At 40.3% G+C, this 23,556-nt stretch overlaps 1 protein-coding gene across 1 annotated transcript in view; it reads right to left on the reverse strand.

The window, feature by feature from the left end:
• Positions 1 to 23,556, reverse strand: part of LOC120935607 (hornerin-like) — a 332,059-nt gene that overhangs the window by 42,967 nt on the left and 265,536 nt on the right. The window contains exons 64-71 of the mRNA XM_040347655.1: positions 22,569 to 22,610; positions 21,094 to 21,135; positions 9,475 to 9,516; positions 8,241 to 8,282; positions 6,575 to 6,616; positions 4,955 to 4,996; positions 3,724 to 3,765; positions 1,783 to 1,824 (exon numbers count right to left, since the gene is read on the reverse strand). Of these exons, the coding sequence (XP_040203589.1) occupies positions 1,783 to 1,824; positions 3,724 to 3,765; positions 4,955 to 4,996; positions 6,575 to 6,616; positions 8,241 to 8,282; positions 9,475 to 9,516; positions 21,094 to 21,135; positions 22,569 to 22,610 (336 nt within the window). The remainder of the gene's footprint in view (positions 1 to 1,782; positions 1,825 to 3,723; positions 3,766 to 4,954; positions 4,997 to 6,574; positions 6,617 to 8,240; positions 8,283 to 9,474; positions 9,517 to 21,093; positions 21,136 to 22,568; positions 22,611 to 23,556) is intronic.

The raw sequence follows: 23,556 nt of genomic DNA on the forward strand, positions 1-23,556 counted from the left end.
TACATAAAAGTGTAAAAACTATGAAGGTTTTCATTTGTTCAGTTCAGTGCAAGAATAAGTTCCTCTGGCACTTAAGGTGAAGATGTCATAGTGCAGCCAAACCCCCTATCCCCACAAGGTTTTTCATTTTACGATACAAAAACAAACAAATACAAATAAGTCGTTTTAGGCTTCCTATACAAGGGAGTTTGTGTGTGGCCAGGGACTGCTGCCAGCAAGAAACAGTAGATTTCTGCTGGCAGTTGTAAATGCTGTTGCACACATTGTTTACTTTACTTTTACTTAAACAGTTTGTACTTTTTTTAACTCCACGGGTTAATAAAAAAGTGAATTAGGATTATCTACAAATTAGTTGCAGCAGGAGCAAATTGATCTTTGATGCAGAGCCAGCGCCTGTCACTGATGCCCCCCATTCCCCCTCCCCGCAGTGCAGGAGGTAAGTTTGGTCCCTCCTCTGCCTCCGCCTCATCCTGGTCCAGGTTATGATATAGCTAGTAGCAGTTCAACTGGACTTGTTCGGTAATGTTAAAGACGGTTCACCACTCATTCAAGTGGCTTTCCAAGTTCTAATGATTAGGGAACTGTTTAGATGGGTTGTAAAACATCTTCAAGTATTTCAGAACTTCTGCAATCTGTTATAACTTAAAGGTAAGATCGCAATATTAGCCTTCAAGTATAATGATTGGAGCTCCGTATTCCCGCTTAAATTACCTATATCCCATTGTTCTATAGTAACACGGCACAGATACAAATTGGCGATTGATCTCCCCACCACATTAGAAGTAGCAAGTTACTTCTAAACTAGTACAAATAACTCAATGAGGGATCGGATTTTTAAGGCACCGCAAAAGATTTATTCATAGAGTAAAATACATCAAATTTATTCTGCAAATGTTAAAAAAGAACCCGAACGTTCCATTACATAAAACTCATCATGTAAAATAGAATATCACATGATTATCATCAGTCATCAATCCACTAGAGGTGAACCGCGGGATCCCTAATTGATGAATGTTACCCCAATGTGTTCAAATTGAAGTTGAACCGTGTTGGTTGATATTCACAGATTTGAGACTCAGCGGGTCCCCTCTAGTGGATTGATGACTTTGAAGATAATCATATGGTCTTTGATTTTACATTGTGTGTTTCATGTTATGAAACCTCTGGGTTCTTTTTTAAATTTTGCACAATAAAATTGATGTATTTTACTCTATAAATATATCTTTTAGTTGTGCCTTAAAAATAACTTTATTGCATTAGAATTGTGACACCTTAAAAACTAAATTGCATGGCTGTTACATTTAGGTTACTTCCAAACTTAAAGTGGTGAAATGGCTGTAATAAGGTTTTTTAGGCTTATTATTATTTAGAGGGGATCGGTTCCTCCATATGCCATTGCCCTTCCTATCCTGGTTTACAGGGGGAGCATGGGTCCATATGCCCCTGGAGCTTTGGGCCAGGTTGTGATTGCAACCACTGCAACTCCTGTAGCAACACCCCTGTCACCTGCCATACACAAGAAGGAAAAGTCTCCATTTTAAACACCTCCAACATTTCTAGGGGTGCCAGAGCCTCTGCATTCCAGAAGTAGACCCAGCCGCCCCCCTTCCCAGTCCTGATGTCAGTCAAGGACTAAGCTGATCAAATTCAAACATATTTTAAAAAGAAAAAATGTAAAAACAGTCGTGATTCCTACTTAAAGGAAAAAATACATGAGCTACCAAAAACTAGCAGTCAATATTTTCTGAATCACTGGCTTTGAAAGGTATGCCAAACACTTACCTTGGTTGCCTGTGGGGTAACTAGAACTATTACCCTGGGAGTCTGGAAGACAATAAGAAAATGCTGTTATAAGCAACATGTGTATTTATATTATTTACCTACATAAAAGTGTAAAAACTATGAAGGTTTTCATTCGTCCAGGTCAGTGCAGGAGTGAGTTCCTCTGGCACTTAAGGTGAAGATGTCATAATGCACCCCAACCCCCTATCCCCACAAGTTTTTTAATTTCACAATACAAAAACAAACAAATACAAATAAGTAGTTTTAGGCTACCCACACAAAGGAGTTTGTGTGTGGCCAGGGACTGCTGCCAGCAAGAATCAGTAGATTTCTGCTGGCAGTTGTAAATGCTGTTGCACACATTGTTTACTTTACTTTTACTTAAACAGTTTGTACTTTTTTTAACTCCAAAGGTTAATGAAAAAAATAATTAGGATTACCTACAAATTAGTTGCAGCAGGAGCAAATAGATCTTCGATGCAGAGCCGGCGCCTGTCACTGATGCCCCCCATTCCCCCTCCCCGCAGTGCAGGAGGTAAGTTTGGTCCCTCCTCTGCCTCCACCCCATCCTGGTCCAGGTTATGATATAGCTAGTAGCAGTTAAACTGGACTTGTTTGGTAATGTTGAAGATGGTTCACCACTCACTCAAGTGGCTTTCCTAGTTCTAATGATTAGGCAACTGCTTGGATGGGTTGTAAAACATCTTCAAGTATTTCAGAACTTCTGCAATCTGTTATAACTTAAAGGTAAGATTAGCCTTCAAATATAATGATTGGAGCTCTGTATTCCCGCCTATATTACCTTTATCCCATTGTTCTATAGTAACACAGCACAGATACAAATTGGCGATTGATCTCCCCACCACATTAGAAGTAGCAAGTTACTTCTAAACTAGTACAAATAACTCATTGAGGGATCAGATTTTTAAGGCACCGCAAAAGATGTAAAATATATCAAATTTATTAAGCGAATGTTAAAAAAGAACCTGAACGTTCCATTTTATAAAACTCACCATGTAAAATAGAATATCACATGATAATCATCAGTTATCAATCCACTAGAGGTGAGCCACGGGATCCCCAATTGATGAATGTTACCCCAATGTGTTCAAATTGAAGTTGAACCGCGTTGGTTGGTATTCACAGATTTGAGACTCAGCAGGTCCCCTCTAGAGGATTGATGACTTTGATGATAATCATATAATCTTTGATTTTACATTGTGTGTTTGATGTTATGGAACCTCCGGGTTCTTTTTTAAATTTTGCACAATAAAATTGATGTATTTTACTCTATAAATATATCTTTTGGTTGTGCCATAAAAATAACTATAATGACGGATGGGATTTTAAAGGCACCACAAAAGATTTATTCATAGAGTAAAATACATGAATTTTACTTTGCAGCATTTAAAAAAGAACCCGAAGGTTCCATTACATAAAACTCACAATGTAAAATAGACTATCACATGATTATCGTCAAAGGCCCCGTACACACGACCAGTTTCCTCGGCAGAATTCAGCTTCCGACCGAGTTTCTGGCTGAATTCTGCCGAGGAAACTGGTCGTGTGTACACTTTCGGCCGAGGAAGCCGACGAGGAGCTCGGCGAGGAAATAGAGAACATGTTCTCTATTTCCTCGTTGTTCTATGGGAGCTCTCGTCCCGCCGAGCTCCTCGGCGGCTTCAGGGCTGAACTGGCCGAGGAACTCGATGTGTTTGGCACGTCGAGTTCCTCGGCCGTGTGTACGAGGCCTATGTCATCAATCCGTTAGAGGTGACCCGCGGAATCCTTAATTAATGAACGCTACCCCAATGGGTACAAATTGAAGTTTAAAGACGTTGGGTGGAATTCACAGATTTGAGGAAAAATACATGAGCTGCGAAATACTAGCAGTCAATATTTTCTGAATCACTGACTTTGAAAAGTATGCAGAACACTTACTTTGTTGGTTTGTGTCGACATCAGAACCAGAACCCTGGGAACCTGGAACACATTAAGAAAATGTTGTTATAAGCAACATGTTTATTTATATACTTTACCTACATAAAAGTGTAAAAACTATGAAGGTTTTCATTTGTTTAGTTCAGTGCAAGAATACGTTCCTCTGGCACTTAAGGTGAGGATATCATAGAGCACCCCAACCCCCTATCCCCACAAGTTTTTTAATTTCATGATACAAAAACAAACAAATACAAATAAATAGTTTTAGGCTACCTACACAAGGGAGTTTGTATTTGGCCAGGAACTGCTGCCAGCAAGAATCATTAGATTTCTGCTGGCAGCTGTAAATGTTGTTGCACACATTGTTTACTTTTACTTAAACAGTTTGTACTTTTTTTAACTCCACGGATTAATAAAAAAATGAAATAGGATTATCTACAAATTAGTTGCAGCAGGAGCAAATCGATTTTTGATGTAGAGCCAGCGGCTGTCACTGATGCCCCGCTGCCCCTCCCAGCAGTGCAGTAGGTAAGTTTGGTCCCTCCTCTGCCTCCGCCCCATCCTGGTCCAGGTGATGATATAGCTAGTAGCAGTTCAACTCAAATTTTTTGGTAATGCTGAAGATGGTTCACCACTCACTCAAGTGGCTTTCCTAGTTCTAATGATTAGAGAAGAGGGAACTGCTTGGATGGGTTGCAAAACATCTTCAAGTATTTCAGAACTTCTACAATCTGTTATCACGTAAAGGCAAGATCGCAAGATTAGCCTTCAAGTATAATGATTGTAGCTCCGTATTCCCATCTGTATTACCTCTATCCCATTGTTCTATAGTACCACAGCATAGATACAAATTGGCGATTGATCTCCCCACCACATAAGAAATAGCAAGTTTCTTGAAAAATAGTAGAATAAGCTTAATGACGGATGGGATTTTTAAGGCATCGCAAAAGATTTATTCATAGAGTAAAATACATCAATTGTATTTTGCAAAATTTAAAAAAGAACCCGAAGGTTCTATTACATAAAACTCACAATGTAAAAAATACCATCACATGATTATCATGAAAGTCATCATTCCGTTAGAGGTGACCCACGGAATCCCTAATTAATGAATGCTACCCCAATGTGTTCAAATTGAAGTTGAACCACGTTGGGTGGTATTCACAGATGTGAGACTCAGCGGGTCCCCTCTAGTGGATTGATGACTTTGAAAAGTATGCAGAACACTTACTTTCTTGGTTTGTGTTGGCATCAGAACCAGAAGGTGGGGAACCTGGAACACATTAAGAAAATGTTGTTATAAGCAACATGTGTATTTATATATTTTACCTACATAAAAGTGTAAAAACTATGAAGGTTTTCATTTGTTCAGTTCAGTGCAAGAATAAGTTCCTCTGGCACTTAAGGTGAAGATGTCATAGTGCAGCCAAACCCCCTATCCCCACAAGGTTTTTCATTTTACGATACAAAAACAAACAAATACAAATAAGTCGTTTTAGGCTTCCTATACAAGGGAGTTTGTGTGTGGCCAGGGACTGCTGCCAGCAAGAATCAGTAGATTTCTGCTGGCAGTTGTAAATGCTGTTGCACACATTGTTTACTTTACTTTTATTTAAACAGTTTGTACTTTTTTTAACTCCACGGGTTAATAAAAAAGTGAATTAGGATTATCTACAAATTAGGAGCAGGAGCAAGTTGATCTTTGATGCAAGGTAAGGTAAGATCGCAAGATTAGCCTTCAAGTATAATGATTGGAGCTCCGTATTCCCGCTTAAATTACCTATATCCCATTGTTCTATAGTAACACAGCACAGATACAAATTGGCGATTGATCTCCCCACCACATTAGAAGTAGCACATTACTTCTAAACTAGTACAAATAACTCAATGAGGGATCAGATTTTTAAGGCACCGCAAAAGATTTATTCATAGAGTAAAATACATCAAATTTATTCTGCAAATGTTAAAAAAGAACCCGAACGTTCCATTACATAAAACTCATCATGTAAAATAGAATATCACATGATTATCATCAGTCATCAATCCACCAGAGGTGAACCGCGGGATCCCTAATTGATGAATGTTACCCCAATGTGTTCAAATTGAAGTTGAACCGCGTTGGTTGATACTCACAGATTTGAGACTCAGCGGGTCCCCTCTAGTGGATTGATGACTTTGAAGATAATCATATGGTCTTTGATTTTACATTGTGTGTTTCATGTTATGAAACCTCTGGGTTCTTTTTTAAATTTTGCACAATAAAATTTATGTATTTTACTCTATAAATATATCTTTTAGTTGTGCCTTAAAAATAACTTTATTGCATTAGAATTGTGACACCTTAAAAACTAAATTGCATGGCTGATACATTTAGGTTACTTCCAAACTTAAAGTGGTGAAATGGCTGTAATAAGGTTTTTTAGGCTTATTATTATTTAGAGGGGATCGGTTCCTCCATATGCCATTGCCCTTCCTATCCTGGTTTACAGAGGGAGCATGGGTCCATATGCCCCTGGAGCCTGGGGCCAGGTTGTGATTGCAACCACTGCAACTCCTGTAGCAACACCCCTGTCACCTGCCATACACAAGAAGGAAAAGTCTCCATTTTAAACACCTCCAACATTTCTAGGGGTGCCAGAGCCTCTGCATTCCAGAAGTAGAACCAGCCGCCCCCCTTCCCAGTCCTGATGTCAGTCAAGGACTAAGCTGATCAAATTCAAACATATTTTAAAAAGAAAAAATGTAAAAACAGTATTGATTCCTACTTAAAGGAAAAAATACATGAGCTACCAAAAACTAGCAGTCAATATTTTCTGAATCACTGGCTTTGAAAGGTATGCCAAACACTTACCTTGGTTGCCTGTGGGGTAACTAGAACTATTACCCTGGGAGTCTGGAAGACAATAAGAAAATGCTGTTATAAGCAACATGTGTATTTATATTATTTACCTACATAAAAGTGTAAAAACTATGAAGGTTTTCATTCGTCCAGGTCAGTGCAGGAGTGAGTTCCTCTGGCACTTAAGGTGAAGATGTCATAATGCACCCCAACCCCCTATCCCCACAAGTTTTTTAATTTCACAATACAAAAACAAACAAATACAAATAAGTAGTTTTAGGCTACCCACGCAAAGGAGTTTGTGTGTGGCCAGGGACTGCTGCCAACAAGAATCAGTAGATTTCTGCTGGCAGTTGTAAATGCTGTTGCACACATTGTTTACTTTACTTTTACTTAAACAGTTTGTACTTTTTTTAACTCCACAGGTTAATAAAAAAATAATTAGGATTACCTACAAATTAGTTGCAGCAGGAGCAAATAGATCTTCGATGCAGAGGCGGTGCCTGTCACTGATGCCCCCCATTCCCCCTCCCCGCAGTACAGGAGGTAAGTTTGATCCCTCCTCTGCCTCCACCCCATCCTGGTCCAGGTTATGATATAGCTAGTAGTAGTTAAACTGGACTTGTTTGGTAATGTTGAAGATGGTTCACCACTCACTCAAGTGGCTTTCCTAGTTCTAATGATTAGGGAACTGCTTGGATGGGTTGTAAAACATCTTCAAGTATTTCAGAACTTCTGCAATCTGTTATAACTTAAAGGTAAGATTAGCCTTCAAATATAATGATTGGAGCTCCGTATTCCCGCCTATATTACCTCTATCCCAGTGTTCTATAGTAACACAGCACAGATACAAATTGGCGATTGATCTCCCCACCACATTAGAAGTAGCAAGTTACTTCTAAACTAGTACAAATAACTCATTGAGGGATCAGATTTTTAAGGCACCGCAAAAGATGTAAAATATATCAAATTTATTAAGCGAATGTTAAAAAAGAACCTGAACGTTCCATTTTATAAAACTCACCATGTAAAATAGAATATCACATGATAATCATCAGTTATCAATCCACTAGAGGTGAGCCACGGGATCCCCAATTGATGAATGTTACCCCAATGTGTTCAAATTGAAGTTGAACTGCGTTGGTTGGTATTCACAGATTTGAGACTCAGCAGGTCCCCTCTAGAGGATTGATGACTTTGATGATAATCATATGATCTTTGATTTTACATTGTGTGTTTGATGTTATGGAACCTCCAGGTTCTTTTTTAAATTTTGCACAATAAAATTGATGTATTTTACTCTATAAATATATCTTTTGGTTGTGCCATAAAAATAACTATAATGACGGATGGGATTTTAAAGGCACCACAAAAGATTTATTCATAGAGTAAAATACATGAAATTTACTTTGCAGCATTTAAAAAAGAACCCGAAGGTTCCATTACATAAAACTCACAATGTAAAATAGACTATCACATGATTATCGTCAAAGTCATCAATCCATTAGAGGTGACCCGCGGAATCCTTAATTAATGAACGCTACCCCAATGGGTACAAATTGAAGTTTAAAGACGTTGGGTGGTATTCACAGATTTGAGGAAAAATACATGAGCTGCGAAATACTAGCAGTCAATATTTTCTGAATCACTGACTTTGAAAAGTATGCAGAACACTTACTTTGTTGGTTTGTGTCGACATCATAACCAGAACCCTGGGAACCTGGAACACATTAAGAAAATGTTGTTATAAGCAACATGTTTATTTATATATCTTACCTACATAAAAGTGTAAAAACTATGAAGGTTTTCATTTGTTTAGTTCAGTGCAAGAATACGTTCCTCTGGCACTTAAGGTGAGGATATCATAGAGCACCCCAACCCCCTATCCCCACAATTTTTTTTTAATTTCTTGATACAAAAACAAACAAATACAAATAAATAGTTTTAGGCTACCTACACAAGGGAGTTTGTATTTGGCCAGGGACTGCTGCCAGCAAGAATCATTAGATTTCTGCTGGCAGCTGTAAATGTTGTTGCACACATTGTTTACTTTTACTTAAACAGTTTGTACTTTTTTTTAACTCCACGGATTAATATAAAAATTAAATAGGATTATCTACAAATTAGTTGCAGCAAGAGCAAATCGATTTTTGATGTAGAGCCAGCCGCTGTCACTGATAACCCGCTGCCCCTCCCAGCAGTGCAGTAGGTAAGTTTGGTCCCTCCTCTGCTTCTGCCCCATCCTGGTCCAGGTGATGATATAGCTAGTAGCAGGTCAACTCAACTTTTTTGGTAATGCTGAAGATGGTTCACCACTCAGTCAAGTGGCTTTCCTAGTTCTAATGATTAGAGAAGAGGAAACTGCTTGGATGGGTAGCAAAACATCTTCAAGTATTTCAGAACTTCTACAATCTGTTATCACGTAAAGGCAAGATCGCTAGATTAGCCTTCAAGTATAATGATTGTAGCTCCGTATTCCCATCTGTATTACCTCTATCCCATTGTTCTATAGTACCACAGCATAGATACAAATTGGCGATTGATCTCCCCACCACATAAGAAATAGCAAGTTTCTTGAAAAATAGTAGAATAAGCTTAATGACGGATGGGATTTTTAAGGCATCGCAAAAGATTTATTCATAGAGTAAAATACATCAATTGTATTTTGCAAAATTTAAAAAAGAACCCGAAGGTTCTATTACATAAAACTCACAATGTAAAATATACTATCACATGATTATCATGAAAGTCATCATTCCGTTAGAGGTGACCCGTGGAATCCCTAATTAATGAATGCTACCCCAATGTGTTCAAATTGAAGTTGAACCACGTTGGGTGGTATTCACAGATGTGAGACTCAGCGGGTCCCCTCTAGTGGATTGATGACTTTGAAAAGTATGCAGAACACTTACTTTCTTGGTTTGTGTTGGCATCAGAACCAGAAGGTGGGGAACCTGGAACACATTAAGAAAATGTTGTTATAAGCAACATGTGTATTTATATATTTTACCTACATAAAAGTGTAAAAACTATGAAGGTTTTCATTTGTTCAGTTCAGTGCAAGAATAAGTTCCTCTGGCACTTAAGGTGAAGATGTCATAGTGCAGCCAAACCCCCTATCCCCATTTTACGTTACAAAAACAAACAAATACAAATAAGTCGTTTTAGGCTTCCTATACAAGGGAGTTTGTGTGTGGCCAGGGATTGCTGCCAGCAAGAATCAGTAGATTTCTGCTGTCAGTTGTAAATGCTGTTGCACACATTGTTTACTTTACTTTTACTTAAACAGTTTGTACTTTTTTTAACTCCACGGGTTAATAAAAAAGTGAATTAGGATTATCTACAATTTAGTTGCAGCAGGAGCAAATTGATCTTTGATGCAGAGCCAGCGCCTGTCACTGATGCCCCCCATTCCCCCTCCCCGCAGTGCAGTAGGCAAGTTTGGTCCCTCCTCTGTCTCCGCCTCATCCTGGTCCAGGTTATGATATAGCTAGTAGCAGTTCAACTGGACTTGTTCGGTAATGTTAAAGACGGTTCACCACTCATTCAAGTGGCTTTCCAAGTTCTAATGATTAGGGAACTGTTTAGATGGGTTGTAAAACATCTTCAAGTATTTCAGAACTTCTGCAATCTGTTATAACTTAGGCCGAGTACTCACGACCAAACATGTTCGCTCGAAATGTCCGACGGGCTGTTTCCGGCGTACAAGGCTGTTTTTTCATTTGGCCCGCTGGCTTGTACACACCAGCGGACCATATTTCCCTGCGGACCTGAACGCGTGCACGTAATCCACGTTTGACGTCACTATAAAGGGAAAGGCCAAAGTCAATGGCGACGCCCTCTGTTCCGCTTTTGCTAGTTACGGCTTTGCTCGTGTTAGTGAAGGTTTGGTTAGAGCTGATTCGCGCTTCTCGGTCTCCAGGCTTTAGCAGGTAGTATTTTCTCGTTCAGTGCGTGTGCTTGTGGGTACGTAGTTGGCATTCGGGTACAGGCGTGCAGTTCGTTCTGCTTTGCAGTTTCGTACTGTGCGTTCGTATCTGTGTGTCGTGCGTTCTTTGCAGGTACCGCTGGATTTGATTGTGCTTTCTGTTGGAGTGTGTTCTTGACTGACCAGCCGGCCGGTTTGAAGCCATGATGGAGCAGCAGCGTCAATTTTCGCGAGTTGGTGCTGTTTATGGGATGGCTGCTGGATATGTTCATTATTCCAGTACTTTGGCCAGAAACAGGGGGCGGAGGCGTTTCTGGACCAAGAATTGGTTGCGCCAGCGTGACCAGTTCTCACATATGCCTCTGCTTAGGGAAATCCAGGAGAATAATCCTAATGACTATAGGAATTTTCTCCGCATGACGGACCCCGTATTCAACAGTCTGCTGGATCTTCTGTCCCCCTATATGATGAGGCAGGACACTATGATGCGCCGAGCCATCACGGCCGAGCAGAGGCTTATTGCCACGTTGCGGTACCTGGCGACTGGGAGGAGCCTGCAGGACCTCAAGTTCTCGACAGGCATCTCTCCGCAGGCGCTTGGGGTCATCATACCGGACACGTGTGCTGCCATCATCAAAGTTCTGCACGAGGAGTATATTAAGGTAAGTTCCCTCATTTTAACCTCACAATGTGTCTTTAATAATGTGGCAAACTAACTTTTTATTTTATTTCCCAGATATGCTGTGTGTTTAACTAACGTTCCCTTTTCTCCCTATGCATGTTGATATCAGCTTTTACATGTTCTTTTTATTTTGGCCTACCTGCATATTTGGATCTTACCCAATATTAACCTGTCCAGCATGCTATCTTCGGGCCAACCCCCACCTTGCCACTTTTTTTTTTTTTGTTTTGTTTTCTAAAAACAGTTTAAACACCCCCCACCCCCCCCCTTCAAAGTGTTTTTGTCCCCATCAGAGGGCTGGGGAGTCTCTTATTAATTAAGTGGGCCTATATATTTGTGCCCCGAAATTCTCCCTTCATAATTTGAAAATGCTATTTTAAAAATGTAAAGTTGCACAAGGATGCTTGTAGGATTATGTTTGCAATGTTTATGTGCCAAAGTACTAAATCTCTTTTTTTGTTTGTCCCCACAGCTACCCTCCACACCACAGGAATGGCAGTCTGTGGCTTCCCAATTTGCCGAGCGGTGGGATTTTCCTAACTGCGGTGGAGCAATAGATGGGAAACACGTCCGCATTGTGCCCCCACCCAACTCGGGGTCCTTCTATTATAACTACAAGGGTTATCATAGTATTGTGTTGATGGCGGTGGTGTCGGCACAGTATGAGTTTCTATATGTGGACGTGGGGAAGAACGGCCGGATGTCAGATGGGGGAGTGTTCTCACGGAATGATTTCTATGATCGTCTCCAAACTGGTGGTCTGGCATTGCCACCAGATGAAGATAATGTGGAAGGACTTCCGTTTGTGTTCCTAGCGGACGAGGCTTTCGGCCTTGGACCTCACCTAATGCGGCCTTTTCCCCAGAGGACCCTCACCTTAGAGAGGAAGGTGTTCAATTTTCGGTTGTCCAGGGCTCGGAGGGTAGTCGAGAATGCCTTTGGGATACTCTCCAACCGGTTCCGCCTGTTCCTGACATCGATACATTTGGCGGAATATAAATTGAACACCATTATATTTGCCTGCTGCATTTTGCACAATTTTCTACGCAGGCACTCCCAGACGTACCTAGCCTCCATGGGCTCTGAGGCAGGACTACCCTCAGAGAACATTCCTGGCCTGGACACTGGTCGCGCTGGCTTGGCCCCCCAATCTGCTCGTGAGGTACGCGACAAATATGTTGAGTACTTCATGGGTCGGGGGGCCATTGCTATGCCAGATCATATTTCTTTCTAATTCGGCCCCCCAAAGAAAGGAATATTCTCACAACTAATAAATAATTAGACCATTGGACTTTATACAGTTGTTTGTCATTACTGCTTTTTCTCTATTTTTCTGTCTTCCTGGTTCTCTCCAAAAATAGTGCACTTCTAGTGCCAAATTTACTTACTCAGATGTATTAACTAACCACATTTGCACATTATTCACTCATCTACTAACTGGGTATTCAGTCTAGAAATAAGAAGCCACTCATTTTTCTGCTTTTGATGTCACAACTAAATTTTTTTATTTTAGTCATTTTTCAACAAGAAATGTGTATTTTTTGGCTGAAAACATTTTCTGCTAATTTTTTTTAGAAAATATTGGCTTTGAATTATTTAGTTTTTTGTCTTTATTGACAGTGATTAGCAATAATACTGATCGAAACACAATGTAAGAATAATTTCACTGAAACTATACGCCAGAATTTTTTGGCTTGTCTCCTATATATCTATCTCTAGAGATAGATATATATATATATATATATATATATATATATATATATATATATATATACACACTTCTAAACATAATTTTTTTATACTTTTGTTCAAAATTAAAGTTATTATTTAGTTTGGTTTTCAATAACCCAGAATAATGTATGTTTAATTTTTTTTGGTTATTTTTTAATTTATTTTTTTTATTTTTATTTTTTTTTTTTTTTTAGAAGACATTTATTTACATTTAGAAATGTTTGGGTCTTGTTTTTCTACAAAACATTTTTTTGCTTTGTATTTGTTTGTGTATAATTTTTTAAAAAACATTTTAACACAACAAAAAATTTTTTTAGTTTTTAAAGAAAATTAGTTAACTTATTTCTTTAGGTGAGATTTCTTGTTCGTTTTGTGATCTGAAACTGTAAACATTTACAAACCAAAAAAGATCAACACCAAACAAAAATATAAAAAAAGAACAGCAGTCAGTCATGGATGGTGTGCTTTCACACTGGAACACGCCAACATTTCTAAATGCACACATTCAGTGAAAAATCGCCAAATGTCATTGGTTAAACAGACAAATGGCCACATGTGCTATCTGACATCATGGGTGATCAATGTCTGTGTTTTGTGGGAGCAAACCCTTCTTCCTCTCAACTACTTGAGGATCGAGGAGGGGTTTGTACCCACAAAGCACAGACAATAGATAGTCTGTGATGGCAGATAGCACATATTGGCACACTGTGTGTGCATTTAGAAATTTTGGCGTATTATAAAGTACAAAAATTAAAAATGGTTTTGTGGGCGGGGGATGGGCTTTTGTGTTTCAGTCTTTGACACGGCCCATCATGTCAATGATATTTTTGTAATTCTGTTCGATGACTAGCATCCTTTGGCGCATGTTGTCCATTTCCGTGCTACACTCTGAAATGACATTTCGCACATTCTGCTCCATGACGACCATCCTTTCCCGCATATTGTCCATTTCCGTGCTGCACTCCATTACTTGCTGTACAATTATTGAAGCACTTGCACGTGAAAAATGTGCTACACCATCTTCATCCCCTAAAAACAAACAAATTGGCATTCAAAATATGTAAATAGTTTCCGGCCTATCTGCATATGTTTGGCCCTATTAATATTGGGGTGACACTGACCTGATGGCCTGATAATTTCCACATCCCCAATTTCTTCATCTTCTATCACTCCTCCTTCTTCCACCACCTCAGCCTCATCCTCCACGACTCCTCCTTCTTCCACCACCTCCCCCTCATCATCCACGACTCCTCCATCTTCTTCCAGAACTCCTTCTTTATTCATCACTACCCCTTCAAAATCACGCAATTCTGCTTCGTCCAGTTCCGCCTCATCTTCACCGAATTCTAAATCCAGAGTTAAGTCTTCCTCCTCTCTTCCTTCCACATCCTCCTCTCTTCCTTCCACATCCTCCTCTCTTCCTTCCACAGCCTCCTCCTCCTCAACATGTGGAGGTGTTTGATTTTGTGGGTGTCTGGCCCTCTCTGCCTCCTCCAATTGCTGGCGTCTTCTTTCCCCTATAAGAAATAAGGAAAAAAAAAAGGTATACTCATCAGCACACAGATATTGTATATCATAAATCGCACACATTGCATAGACGATACATTTATGATGATTTTTGTTTGTTTATTCTTTCAGCAATCCTCCATTTTTGGCGTAGTTCTAGGCCAAGCTCTGATCCTGCCCCTTTTTTGCAAAGAAGTGACACACATGGATGTCCCCCCAAAACATTAATTCTCGTCGACCCTCCAAATAAATATACTTTGATTGTTGAGACACAGGTGCTTTGCATTTCCAGATGTTAAAACATCAGCTTTATTTGCATTTTGGAGAATGAATCTTGTTTGCCTGTCACATTCACTCAATTTAATTTCTGTGATTTTGCTATTCAACAATGTTTGAAAACCAAGTTTGGGGCCAGTCAGCCATGTCCAGGTGTGTTGTTCCTGGAGTAACGTCGCATTTTTGCAAAACAATGTCATATTACGCGTGTTTACTATTTCACGAAATTTGGTAAAGGTTGTTATTTTACATAAACACAATACAGTATCTACACGTGTTCAAAAGTACAAGCAGGCCAAGGAGGCAGATGTGAAAAACTACATGTCAACACATTATTGCAGACATTCCCCCCCCCCCTTAAATAATATGGACTTACTTTTCCGCAGAATTTTGAGTATCTTCTTCATGTGATGTGGCTCCCTCAATTTTAAATCGGACCAACGCTTCCGGAGTTGCTCCTTGGACCTGGTGACACCAAACATTCTCCTCATTCTCCTTGCCACCTTGTCCATTATGTGTGACTTTCTACGGTTCGGTGTTTTGTAGGGCCCACATTCACCATCATAATCCTTCCTCCTCATGATGTAAACCAACTCCACCATTTCTTCAAACGCCATATTAGTGGCTTTATATCTTTTAGGCCTGGATCGGGACGGTCCTGCCTCTGTCCCTTCACTTGCGCCATGAGAGCTCCGTGCCCGCTCGTGTGACATCGCCATCTTTCCTTCCCACAGAGATTAGGGGCGTGGAAATGAGGAAATGTCCCGTCAGGGGCGGAGATTCTTGCATATGCGGAGTGTCGCGAATGCCAACAACGTATTGACGTAGGTTACGCGGAGAATATTCGCGCGATTCCAGAACCTACACAGTTAACGCCATATTTACTTTTTCAATTGATTAGGGGCATGGAAAAGGTGACGAGGGCGGCGTTTCATACATACACGGAGTGGATAAAAGGCGCTTGACGTGATTACGTACGTTACGTGTTAATTCATCGAGCGTAACAAACGAGGATTTTGAGAGAGGCAGGTAAGAAATTTAAACATGGGATCAGCAGCGGGCTATAAAATCTAGAGTCATGGGATGGGGGTTTGGTCTGTTGGTTGCACAGTTTTATTAAGCTATTATGTCTCTTGGATACCAGAATGTGATTTTCATACCCAAATGCTTTTGTAGACATCACAAAGTAGAGAGGTCAAAAATGCTGTGACTCATTATCAATTATGTAGGGTGTATTCAGATCAGGCCAAGTATTGTTCTGTGTTGGTTGGACAGAGGTCATTAGGAAGTTTCTTTCATGTAATCAATGCTGAGGGGCAGGATATCTACACATGCAATAGTGCCTTGATGAATGCTGTCATTTGTAATAATTGTGTATGGTTCTAGATTTCAATTATTTACTGCAATGTAACCAAAGGGGCGGCATGTATAAAAAAAATGTTAGCTACAACCAACCAATGGGGCCGAGCTGGCCAGCATTTTCTAAACAAGAGACACTGTGTTTGTATTTCTATATAGGTGCTGAGGCTTTTTTTAATTGTGTTTTTGGTTTCTTTTTCTTTTTGTAATCTAGAATAAAAATCAATAAATCAACATTTAACAATGGATCTCCTGCAGACCCAAGAGATTATCCAGCACTTGCTGGATAAATTTAGGGAAATGCCCATCCTGTGGGATTCAAAGCAGCCCACCTACCATAACAAGGACGTACGAGCGGCAGCACTTGAACAGCTAGCAGCATACATGAGGACATGGGTGCCAGAATGCAGTGCCAACATGGTGAAGGATAAACTTGCCAACCTCAGGGGCACATATAGGAGAGCATACAAAGCTCACCAAAAGCAGCTAAGATCTGGAGCAGCAGCAAGACCACCAAAGGAACCCAAGCTGTGGTATTACAGCCAGATGTCATTTTTGCGGGATCAACTGGAAGGCAGGCCATCTATGTCAAGTCTGAATCCCAACCTTCCCTCCACGCTACCTCCAAGCGGGACTTCCCCAGATCACAACAGCCCTGCAGAGTCGGATGAAGAGGGCCTGGCTGACAGAGAGGCAGATCTGCGCCTCTACGATGATGAGGTATAGTAGTTTCCTAACTATTTATGGAATAATATTAATTATTGTTTGATTCTTGACTTGATATTGGTTAATAAAATACAAGCTGGGAAGCAAAAATCTAAAGTCGTGGGCAAACAAATAGGTGTCAGGGATGACAACTGCAGGGGTCAGAGGGTGAGTCTGTTTTCAAGTTTAAATTCACGGCAAAAAATAAGATTCAAGCATGAAAATGTGAGTGATTATATTTCGAAATATATTACAACATGTCCCTTTTTTTTACACAGGAAGAAGAGACCAGCCAGGAGGTGGCAGATCCTCTCCTCACTGACAGCCAGGCCGAAGGGGTCAGTGGCAGCCAGGAGGAGGCCGGGCCCAGTGGCGTTGAGCAGCTCCCCAGGACAACCACCACCAGCCAGGCTCCTCCCCTTTATATTAGGCCACCAGGCCGAAAGAAGAAATTGGGGGCAGTGGAGGAAGCCAGCCTCCAAATGATTAAGGAGGCGAGTGCCATCATGAGGGCCCCCCTCAACCCCACTGAGGCCTACAGTGCCTCCCTGGCACACGATCTAAATCAAGGCACGGAGGAGCAGAGGCTACTGGCAAAGGGTGTGATCAACGAGGCCCTTTGGTGGATGCAGAGGGAGCTGCTGACCCCAGACACTGGGCTATGTGACCCGGCCCGGCTTGCTCAACACCATACTCCTGCTGCCACATCATCCCCACCTGCAAGGGCCCAGGGAAGACCCGCTGTAAGGCAGCCTGGAAGGAAGGTTGCAAGGAAGAGGAGACGTTGATGCCCTGCCTTCCATTTGATCCCCCACAAATGGCATCTTGTTTGGACTACCACAGCTTGGGTTCCTTTGGTGTTATGTGCTGCTGCTTCAGATTTTAGTTTGTGTGCCTCCTGAGGTTGGCTAGTTTAGCCTTCACCATGTTTGACAATGCAAGTTTGCATGTATTTTGCTAGCTGTTCAAGTGCTGCCATTCTGTTTTTGTTCCTTTTTATCATTTGCTAAAATAAAAGCCTTTTTGTTGATTTTAAAAACGTGCCTATTGTTTGTAATACTGTGGGTATTATTTTAGGCATCAAACATTACAAACAAATAAAATGTTTAATCTAAAATATTCACTAACTCATGGGGGGGGGGGCATTTGGTGTGCCAACATGGTAGACAATTTAAACAACCTTCAAAATAATCCAGTTAAATATACAAACAAAAGCAAAATCCAAACAATTTCCTATTAAAATATTCTAAATGGTGACATAACTATAAACACATAAATAAAGTGGGAAAGATAAACATTAAACATTAAAAGCAAAAAATTAGACATGTGGAGGACCAGTAAAAATATGATACGTCGGGCCAATAAAAGATTGCTAAAATCTTACTACATCACAGCTAACAAATGTCACTTTTCAGTATGGAACAACTCAGTTGAAATAACATGAGCTAAATAACTGATTATTTATAGCAAGAGAAGAATGAATAAAACGACGGCATCAAGCGTTGTTTATTGTGTGGTTTGCTTCAGTGTTCTATTGCTAGAATTAATCTTTCTATTGACGAATGTGCCATATCCCAAACAAACGTGAGTTTTACCTGAACGAGCGCTCCCGTGGCCTCATTTAGTCTGAGCATGCGCGGGGTTTTTGTACGTTGGTTTTGTGTACTCACCACCAAACATGTCCGTTCGGACAGGATTTGAGCGGACGGTTTTAAAACAAGTTTGCAAATAAATGTCTGCTGAAAAACGGCCCGGCGGGCAAATGTACGGTGAAATTCTGTACGCTCGTAACTACACACGACCAAACATGTCTGCTGAAACTGGTCCGCGGGCCAGTTTCAGCAGACATGTTTGGTCGTGAGTACGGGGCCTTAAAGGTAAGATCGCAAGATTAGCCTTCAAGTATAATGATTGGAGCTCCGTATTCCCGCTTAAATTACCTATATCCCATTGTTCTATAGTAACACAGCACAGATACAAATTGGCGATTGATCTCCCCACCACATTAGAAGTAGCAAGTTACTTCTAAACTAGTACAAATAACTCAATGAGGGATCGGATTTTTAAGGCACCGCAAAAGATTTATTCATAGAGTAAAATACATCAAATTTATTCTGCAAATGTTAAAAAAGAACCCGAACGTTCCATTACATAAAACTCATCATGTAAAATAGAATATCACATGATTATCATGAGGCCCCATACACACGAGAGGATTTATCCGCAGATACGGTCCAGCGGACCGTATCCGCGGATAAATCCTCTCGAGGATTTCAGAAGATTTCTATGCGATGGCGTGTACACACCATCGCATTGAAATCCGCGCTGAAATCCTCTGCCGATGACGTGTCGCGGCGTCGCCGCTATTATGACGCGGCGACGGGCGCGACGCTGTCATATAAGGAATTCCACGCATGCGTCAAATCATTACGACGCGTGCGGGGAATCCCTATGGATGGATGGATCCGGTAAGTCTGTACAGACGAGCAGATGGATTTGTTGAGCATGTCAGCAAATATCCATCTGCTGGAAATCCATCCCAGGGGAGATTTATCTGCGGATAAATATCCGACGGAGTGTACACACCATAGGATCTATCCGCAGAAACCCATTTGATGGGATTTATCTGCGGATAGATTCTATGGTGTGTATGGGGCCTGAGTCATCAATCCAGTAGAGGTGAACCGCGGGATCCCTAATTGATGAATGTTACCCCAATGTGTTCAAATTGAAGTTGAACCGCGTTGGTTGATATTCACAGATTTGAGACTGAGCGGGTCCCCTCTAGTGGATTGATGACTTTGAAGATAATCATATGGTCTTTGATTTTACATTGTGTGTTTCATGTTATGAAACCTCTGGGTTCTTTTTTAAATTTTGCACAATAAAATTGATGTATTTTACTCTATAAATATATCTTTTAGTTGTGCCTTAAAAATAACTTTATTGCATTAGAATTGTGACACCTTAAAAACTAAATTGCATGGCTGATACATTTAGGTTACTTCCAAACTTAAAGTGGTGAAATGGCTGTAATAAGGTTTTTTAGGCTTATTATTATTTCGAGGGGATCGGTTCCTCCATATGCCATTGCCCTTCCTATCCTGGTTTACAGGGGGAGCATGGGTCCATATGCCCCTGGAGCCTGGGGCCAGGTTGTGATTGCAACCACTGCAACTCCTGTAGCAACACCCCTGTCACCTGCCATACACAAGAAGGAAAAGTCTCCATTTTAAACACCTCCAACATTTCTAGGGGTGCCAGAGCCTCTGCATTCCAGAAGTAGACCCAGCCGCCCCCCTTCCCAATCCTGATGTCAGTCAAGGACTAAGCTGATCAAATTCAAACATATTTTAAAAAGAAAAAATGTAAAAACAGTATTGATTCCTACTTAACCTCCCTGGCGGTATGATTCTGTCTGGAATTACGTACCAAAAGCGGTACATTTATTTTGCAAGGAAATTGGCGTTTTATACTGTAGGCCTGTAATTTTTAGAAATAACTCACTTAAATCTGACCAAGCAAGAGTCTTGTAGGCATCCCGGGTATGATTTTTTTTTTTAAAACAAAATTATAAATTATAATATAATAAATAATTATAAATAATTATAACAAATAATAATATAATTATAATAAAAATTATTCAATAATGTAATCAACTCAAAATCACTGAAATTTGCAGTTGCAGAATTGTCGCTGTCATTATTTTATTTTTTTTATGACGAATTTCCCCGCAAATCGCTATCGCACATTTCTGCAAGTGATTATAATTTATTATCGCTGTTTTCTAGCTGATCTAAAACCATTTTTGACATAAAGGGACACTTTTGGACAATCTACAGTTTTTAGGCAGAAATTACATTTTTTATTATATAAAAGTACATGTAGGACACTGGGCAGACCACTAGGGACAAGGGGGGTGTGTATTTTTTACATACAGTACTGTAATCTATAAGATTACAGTATACTGTATGTAATGTGTTTGTTTACTTTTTTTAATTTGGCGCCGTTCTCCGTCCCCGTGCGTCGTAACGTCGCAGGGAACGGAGATCGGCGGCACACAACACTGTGAATCGAGCGAGGAGGTCCCGCTCGCTCACACAGCGGGTGGCATCGCTGGATCCAGGGACAAGGTGAGTAAACCAAGCCTGTGGATCCAGCGAAAGGTAAGCCCGTCCAGCCCGAGCGTGACTCGGGTTTGCCTATCCTAACATGAAAAACCAACCCCGAGTCACGCTCGTGTTTACCGTCAGGGGGGTTAAAGGAAAAAATACATGAGCTACCAAAAACTAGCAGTCAATATTTTCTGAATCACTGGCTTTGAAAGGTATGCCAAACACTTACCTTGGTTGCCTGTGGGGTAACTAGAACTATTACCCTGGGAGTCTGGAAGACAATAAGAAAATGCTGTTATAAGCAACATGTGTATTTATATTATTTACCTACCTAAAAGTGTAAAAACTATGAAGGTTTTCATTCGTCCAGGTCAGTGCAGGAATGAGTTCCTCTGGCACTTAAGGTGAAGATGTCATAGTGCACCCCAACCCCCTATCCCCACACGTTTTTTAATTTCACAATACAAAAACAAACAAATACAAATAAGTAGTTTTAGGCTACCCACACAAGGGAGTTTGTGTGTGGCCAGGGACTGCTGCCAGCAAGAATCAGTAGATTTCTGCTGGCAGTTGTAAATGCTGTTGCACACATTGTTTACTTTACTTTTACTTAAACAGTTTGTACTTTTTTTAACTTCACAGGTTAATAAAAAAAATAATTAGGATTACCTACAAATTAGTTGCAGCAGGAGCAAATAGATCTTCGATGCAGAACCGGCGCCTGTCACTGATGCCCCCCATTCCCCCTCCCCGCAGTGCAGGAGGTAAGTTTGGTCCCTCCTCTGCCTCCACCCCATCCTGGTCCAGGTTATGATAAAGCTAGTAGCAGTTAAACTGGACTTGTTTGGTAATGTTGAAGATGGTTCACCACTCACTCAAGTGGCTTTCCTAGTTCTAATGATTAGGGAACTGCTTGGATGAGTTGTAAAACATCTTCAAGTATTTCAGAACTTCTGCAATCTGTTATAACTTAAAGGTAAGATTAGCCTTCAAATATAATGATTGGAGCTCCGTATTCCCGCCAATATTACCTCTATCCCATTGTTCTATAGTAACACAGCACAGATACAAATTGGCGATTGATCTCCCGACCACATTGATTGATCTCCCGGGATCCCCAATTGATGAATGTTACCCCAATGTGTTCAAATTGAAGTTGAACCGCGTTGGTTGGTATTCACAGATTTGAGACTCAGCAGGTCCCCTCTAGAGGATTGATGACTTTGATGATAATCATATGATCTTTGATTTTACATTGTGTGTTTGATGTTATGGAACCTCCGGGTTCTTTTTTAAATTTTGCACAATAAAATTGATGTATTTTACTCTATAAATATATCTTTTGGTTGTGCCATAAAAATAACTATAATGACGGATGGGATTTTAAAGGCACCACAAAAGATTTATTCATAGAGTAAAATACATGAATTTTACTTTGCAGCATTTAAAAAAGAACCCGAAGGTTCCATTACATAAAACTCACAATGTAAAATAGACTATCACATGATTATCGTCAAAGTCATCAATCCGTTAGAGGTGACCCGCGGAATCCTTAATTAATGAACGTTACCCCAATGGGTACAAATTGAAGTTTAAAGACGTTGGGTGGTATTCACAGATTTGAGGAAAAATACATGAGCTGCGAAATACTAGCAGTCAATATTTTCTGAATCACTGACTTTGAAAAGTATGCAGAACACTTACTTTGTTGGTTTGTGTCGACATCATAACCAGAACCCTGGGAACCTGGAACACATTAAGAAAATGTTGTTATTTATATACTTTACCTACATAAAAGTGTAAAAACTATGAAGGTTTTCATTTGTTTAGTTCAGTGCAAGAATACGTTCCTCTGGCACTTAAGGTGAGGATATCATAGAGCACCCCAACCCCCTATCCCCACAAGTTTTTTAATTTCATGATACAAAAACAAACAAATAAATAGTTTTAGGCTACCTACACAAGGGAGTTTGTATTTGGCCAGGGACTGCTGCCAGCAAGAATCATTAGATTTCTGCTGGCAGCTGTAAATGTTGTTGCACACATTGTTTACTTTTACTTAAACAGTTTGTACTTTTTTTAACTCCACGGATTAATAAAAAAATGAAATAGGATTATCTACAAATTAGTTGCAGCAGGAGCAAATCGATTTTTGATGTAGAGCCAGCGGCTGTCACTGATGCCCCGCTGCCCCTCCCAGCAGTGCAGTAGGTAAGTTTGGTCCCTCCTCTGCCTCTGCCCCATCCTGGTCCAGGTGATGATATAGCTAGTAGCAGGTCAACTCAACTTTTTTGGTAATGCTGAAGATGGTTCACCACTCAGTCAAGTGGCTTTCCTAGTTCTAATGATTAGAGAAGAGGGAACTGCTTGGATGGGTTGCAAAACATCTTCAAGTATTTCAGAACTTCTACAATCTGTTATCACGTAAAGGCAAGATCGCAAGATTAGCCTTCAAGTATAATGATTGTAGCTCTGTATTCCCATCTGTATTACCTCTATCCCATTGTTCTATAGTACCACAGCATAGATACAAATTGGCGATTGATCTCCCCACCGCATAAGAAATAGCAAGTTTCTTGAAAAATAGTAGAATAAGCTTAATGACGGATGGGATTTTTAAGGCATCGCAAAAGATTTATTCATAGAGTAAAATACATCAATTGTATTTTGCAAAATTTAAAAAAGAACCCGA

This window comes from Rana temporaria, chromosome 4 (assembly GCF_905171775.1).
Source record: "Rana temporaria chromosome 4, aRanTem1.1, whole genome shotgun sequence".
NCBI lineage: Eukaryota > Metazoa > Chordata > Amphibia > Anura > Ranidae > Rana > Rana temporaria.